Here is a 6,393-nt window from a genome sequence, read left to right on the forward strand (position 1 = left end):
CTATCTATATATATATATATATATTAATATGAACCGTCAAAATATCTCAGGTACTAGTACCTATCACTTTATTTCCTGAACTATTCTTCTCGAGAGTTAAGTTTACCAAAACGTAACTGACAGAGGTAAATAACGAATAAAAACGTTAAAATAGATAAGGATTTTAATTACCTAAATGAAAGTTTTGGGTCTTACATAACGCAAAATGAACATTATTTGTCATGAATTTACTACTTTGTTTATTTGTTATTTATTAAAATCACGTGCTGTCGTTTTCATCTCTGTCCGTTCGATTCTTTTAGTGTCGTTTGTTGAAAAATTTGTATAATCTATAACTATAATCATTCTAACACCAAACCTATACTGTTAACTCTATTAACCCAGATTCGAAATCAAACTATAGACAGAATATTAATATAACTGAAGTTCTTTGCTTACCATAGACAACTAGCTTGGTTTCAGACACATCTTTACCAACAGTGTTATTTGCTTCACAAATATATCGACTGCTGTCTTCAGAGGTAACCCTGTTTATTTCTAGACTACATCCTAACATCCGTCTTCTGGAGTCTGAATACACCGGAATCAACTCACTACCTTCCCACTTGGACCAGCTGCACAAGGGAGCAGGATAGCCTTGGGCCACGCAGGCTAACACTGTCTTCTCCCCCTCGGATGACTCTACTTGGGTATCTTTGTAAACAATTTGTGGTGGAACTGGGGTGTGCACCTCTACAGGATGAGAGATAGTTTTAATTGCTAAACTCTAAATATACGTAACAATTAAACCTTAGAGGTTCATAAGGGTACGTAAATAGGTTCTGGCAAATATTGTTTTTTAAATGTTAAATGTATACAAAGTTAATTTTATATATATTATCAACGATTTAGATGTCTAAGAATTTAAATCCATATGTAAAATAATATATTCGTATTTGTAAGTAAACATAGTTTTTTTTGATAAAGTAAAATTATTTTCTAATTTCCATTTCATATAAAGTGAAAAAAAGGTTATATTAATATTTATATAGTTATGCACAGATACCTTCTGTTGGAGATTACATTCTTATACAAGTCAATATTTAGATTCTAATCATTTCTACTAGGACATCATATTGTATACAATATGTCAACTAACGTAAATGTAATATCAGTTACAATGTTACTTACACAAATACTTTAAGTATCAAATATTTTTGAATATTTTACTTACTTTAACAGAAATTACTACATATAAAATGTATTTTAATGTATTTACTGAAAAGAGTAAGGTTTTTCCACATGTTGAATTGAAATGTCTTTTTTTAATTAAAAAGCTATTCCGTTTCTTTCTGGGTAATTATTAATAGCTAAATATAGATGTAATGAGATTTTAAGACTATAATTTCACAATAATCTCTCTTCTTAGATGTGACTAATAACCTGAGACTATCACTTGTCCCGCGGTGACACTATCAACAGTTTCTCCAGTAACTTTACTTCTTGACCGACAGCTGTAGCCGTATCTGCTGTTCTCACTATCAACTTCTTTAATAAGCAAGTCTCCAGAGAGTAAGATATAATACCCAATACCTACAAGATAATGAGAAATAAAAAGTGACCAGAAGTATAAGTTATCAAAATGAAAAAAACAACAACAAAAATTGATGTGTACTCCTTGTAATACTACCCTAAACCTATTTCGAAAATACAGGCTGTCCGAAAATTATGTTTACAAATTTGACAACATTTAATAAATGTATGAACCATTGTATGCAGACCACCTATCCACCATTAGTATAACTTGCACAACGAAACACCTCAGCAAATAGCACAAGTTCAAGGCTTCTGTCTGAAACACAAATAAACAATTTTGTTAACATAAAAGTCCTAACACCCTTTACTTTTATAAATCAAAATGAAATTATATCCTGCCTGATAAGGTATTATATAATAATAAGTGCGCCAATGAGAGTTGGTATAGGTTTGTTTGTAATTAAGCACAAAGTTATAAATGGGCTATCTGTGCTCTGCCCACCACGGGTATCAAAACCCGGATTCTAGCGTTGTAAGTCTGCAGACATACCGCTGTGCCACTGGGCGCTGGTATACAAAAGAAAAGAAACAGAAAAGACGGCTTTTGTTTCCTAATTTGAGCTAGTAAGTTTAGCATTTATAATTCACAGAAGGTGAAAAATATCACGCGTGCTTAATCTGGCTAGAGACAAACAGTTTTCGTCACGTTCTTGCAGTATAGGAGATTAAAAGAAAGTTATAATGGAAAGTACATAATGAGATCTAAAAGAAATAATGTGACAATCAATATTCGGTAGTACTTTATCTGGATTCTCAGTAGTTCGTACAAATTACTTTTCAATAATGAACAGATTTATTAAAATGTGTAACATTTCTGAGCATATTTTAAACTTTTCAAGTAGATGGCTAAGACTTGTACGCAACATAAATAGTGTGAAGCCTATCACCCTTAAAACTCTAAAAGACTAGTTTGGAAAAATTTCTTGTGCTTAAGATCGTTTAAGAGTTATCAAATACTTGATACAAGTTTCAACGTTCTATTGTGCCATTAAGGTGTCTTTAAGACCAACAAGCTTCAGATGAAAGTTATACCTTAGTCATATTAATATAGTGACTCAGTTGAATTACAAAATGAGCAACTGGATAACATGAGCACTTCAGGAAGATAAGCCTTCCTTCTTCAGGATGACTGGAAATAAGTAATCAATTTAATAAATATGTTATCGTGAAAATGAAATAAGTATCATCCATGCTAGTAAGAATTAGTTTCAAACATTTCAAAACCAAACTCTTACTTCATCTATATAAATTACGTAACCTTCAACGACGGGAAATAATGCTGTTGTACTGTTGAAAGAGTGATATGATTTTTTTGTCAGTCAGTACTTTGTATCGCTTCAAAGGAGTTTCGAAATTTCGCTAAAAATGACGAATCCTGAAGGGATCATGATCCTTTGACTGTCACTCACCATAATGAGATTCTGTACTTATGCTAAATCCATCTTCTCGAATCCACTTCGTCACTTCCACGTGTTCCCGGATGAACGAAGGAATAATACATGTCATCACCACAGAGTTGTGGAGAAAAGCCCTCTCGTCATATACGTTGACCTCGTATGGTTGTTCAATGACTGCAGAAGGAATGAAAAATACTAATACAATTAAAAATAATGATATTTTAAACTTTTAAAATGAATGAAGATACAGTAGAAGTTAAATAAAGGTTGCTCTCGAATTAATGTCTGAACAACATGATATACTGTTATAATGTATAAAAGTTGGAATAATGTAGAACAAAAATAGGTATGAAAAGGCAAATTCGTTACCGCGTCACTCATTTTACAAACCAAAAAACAACGGCTTGAATCTCATATTTTTTTAACCTTGTTCGAGTATTGAATAAGTTTATTGTGTACCCAAGTGCTAATTTATGTAACCTTATGCTATAATTTGCAAATAAGCCATACGAGTAATGTATCAGCAAAAGGGAGGGGTTTCAAATTGGAAGGCCAAATCTGCCTGGTTTTCAACTATTGAAGCATTAATGGTGTATTACTAAAGAGATACTATACTATATTTTATTTATGTGAAATAAATTCATTACTTCCAGTTTTTCGACTTTGTTTGCTTTTGCCCCCAGTGAGTAAGCGGGTAATTGTGAGAACTTATAACACTAAAAAGTAGGTTTCAATACTCGCGGTGGGCAGATCACAAATAGCCCATTGTGTAGCTTTGCACTTAACAATAAAAAAATACAAATTGTTTGTTGTTAATCATAATGTTATACAATGGATTATCTGCGTAGCTTTTTTAGTGTTAAAGATACCTCAGACTTACCGCTATGCCACGGTGACCCAGGTTTTCAAAGAAAGATAAATTTCAGATTACGTATCAATGGAATTTTGATAACGAAAACTATAAACGTAAGACCATGTTTTGAAAATATGCTGTATATCATTCTAAAAAGTGGGGACTGGGCAACCAGGAAAACCTCTGGAAACATTACTGCACCCTCTTAAACCAGTGCTAATATAGTTGTTCTAACATGTTCCTGTGTTTATATATATATATATACAGCAAGTACAAAAGAAACACATCAGCTCACTCTAGGAAGGAACAAAATACAAACATTTACGGTACAGGGAATAGGTATATAAAATTACTTTTCGACGCAAAATATTTATAAATGATATCATAAAATAAATGTTCAGACCTGGAATCTAGAATTTCCAAAACGGAGATATTCTTTGCACTTAATGGAATTGGAAAACTAAGGTATCAACAAAGAAAACCAGGATCATCCTCAAAGATACCTGTAACAAGTCATATCCCAGTCTTGGTAAGCAAAATTCGGCGTCTTGTAACAGATAAGAACCCACGAACACAAATTTCAATGGCAAAAGCTATCTACGTGCCCCAGGCAAAAGAGAGTAACATAATCAAGAAATATTTCCATTTGGAAAAGCGACTCAAGCAGCTGGTATATCTTCCCAGTCAAGTCACTGGACACAACCCCTACGTATTTCTGTGCGATCAGACTGTTGAAATGGGCTCTGGAAAACCGTCGTTCACCTGCATTAGACAGATTGTGGAAAGCTGCAGAGAGGAAGGATGTACTTTGGATATGACAGGCTTACGACGGAGCTTTTTCTAAAAATAACTAGGTTGAAAGCTATTGCCAATATTCACAGTTGTCAGATGGAGCATGAACAGACGTGGCGAAATGGACTGTAAGAACGTGGTGAGGCTTCAAGATTGTTTTAATATAATGTACTCAACCTCTGTGATGACGCCAAAGTTGGACAGTATACAATTGGAGAAGTCTGCCATATCATAAAATAAAAATTAATCTAGTTTGTTAAATGGAACCAAAAAATAAGCTAAGTTAAATGCATTTAGCCCTATTATGTCTTAAGCCTTAACTGTCACTCATTGTTCATAACTATTATTGTAGCATAAAGAAGGTAACAACCTAAAAAAAAAGAAAAGAAACGTACTTTAGATATACCTTCATATAAAAGAATGTGAGAATAGCTACTTGGATTCCATAATCTTTTTTTTTACAATTTTAATTTCATAACTTCGAACTTTATGATAATTGTCTACTGTATAGCATTATATAGATAATAAGCTGAGATTCAAAGAACAAAACTCATTTTCATATGAATTTATAAGATCTATAGACTATCTACAAAATTAGAAAAATATACTCTGTCTGTATATTGGCTTATTGAGAGGGATGATCAGTAATATTTTGCTGAATTAGCCTCAAATTATAACATGTATATTTGGAAATAATTTTATGATCCATGTATAGTTTTTGTTCCAGCAAGTTAGGTATTTCGTCAACAAATCGAACTATGAAATTGTATTTTACTCCTGATATTCTATAAGAAAAGCTTTTTCTTCTATTTTTTTATTTAAATTACCTTTCACTTTGCTTATATGGATTGATATTATAAGTTCCGTTTTCTTGCATAAGAAAGCGCTAAGACATATAGGTTTTGTTACAAAGATGTATGTATAAATGTTATGACTGTACATAATTTTTCTTATTGCGTATTGAGTGTCGCGTGCAAGTGCGTTACAGTAGATATATATATATATATATCCTACAAGACAAGTGAAAAATGAAATGATTGTTGGAACATATGTAACAAATAATTTGAAGAGAAACGATTACAGTTCACCATCTTTACCTAGAGACATAACGTGAAAAGGAAACCGTAAATTTCCACAACAGGTGACAATCTAACAAAAGCAGGTGTATAAAAACTTGGGGTTTCTTATTGAACATTTTATTGTTACCTGTTCGCCTATATATATATGTACAGGTTGCTATGGTTAAGTTTAAAGTGTACATTTTTGCTTCTCTCTCTCTTACTGCTATAAAATATGTTTCTTACTTACAATAAGAATTAGTATAGTAGAGGTATTTTAATGGTAAATGTCACTTTAAGATAAATATCGTTGCTCTGGAAACGCGTACCAAATGCTATTTTTGTGTGTGTATGCGTGCATGTTTTACTTATTTATGAGGCTGTTTGACCACTGTAAATACACACAATACTAAGGAAGATTAGAAATGGACAAATGAATATTTTTAATGTTAGACGCTTGTTGAAGACTTGCAGATACCGTCTGTATACGTTCAAACCTATCAAAAGTCAAAAGGGCGAGATTCAAGCCATGTAATTTACCAATAAACAATATAGGAAGAAACAACAAGAAAGCACACCACACTCACAATTATATACACACACATATATAAATCTATACGCAAGTATATGAGAAAAACACACATACACTGAGTAGTTACAAGTAAATAGACACCTAATTTGTCGTCATTTAACTGATTTATGCTAACTAATTTGTGTT

At 32.3% G+C, this 6,393-nt stretch overlaps 1 protein-coding gene across 9 annotated transcripts in view; it reads right to left on the reverse strand.

The window, feature by feature from the left end:
• LOC106457467 (Down syndrome cell adhesion molecule-like protein Dscam2) overlaps window positions 1-6,393 on the reverse strand; it is a 125,614-nt gene that overhangs the window by 72,332 nt on the left and 46,889 nt on the right. For 7 of the 9 annotated variants that reach the window (XR_002610170.1, XR_002610169.1, XM_022383409.1 and 4 more), the window contains 3 exons: window positions 2,985-3,146; window positions 1,423-1,572; window positions 439-732 (listed from right to left, as the gene is read on the reverse strand). Coding sequence is in view for 7 of the 9 variants with exons in the window: in XM_022383409.1 (XP_022239117.1) it covers window positions 439-732; window positions 1,423-1,572; window positions 2,985-3,146 (606 nt within the window). In the remaining 2 variants the exon portion in view is untranslated. Of the gene's footprint in view, window positions 1-438; window positions 733-1,422; window positions 1,573-2,984; window positions 3,147-4,228; window positions 4,274-6,393 lie in introns of those variants that run through there. The other 2 variants (XM_022383411.1, XM_022383408.1) reach the window with 2 other exon arrangements.

The sequence above is a fragment of the Limulus polyphemus genome, unplaced genomic scaffold (assembly GCF_000517525.1).
Source record: "Limulus polyphemus unplaced genomic scaffold, Limulus_polyphemus-2.1.2 Scaffold335, whole genome shotgun sequence".
Classification (NCBI taxonomy): domain Eukaryota; kingdom Metazoa; phylum Arthropoda; class Merostomata; order Xiphosura; family Limulidae; genus Limulus; species Limulus polyphemus.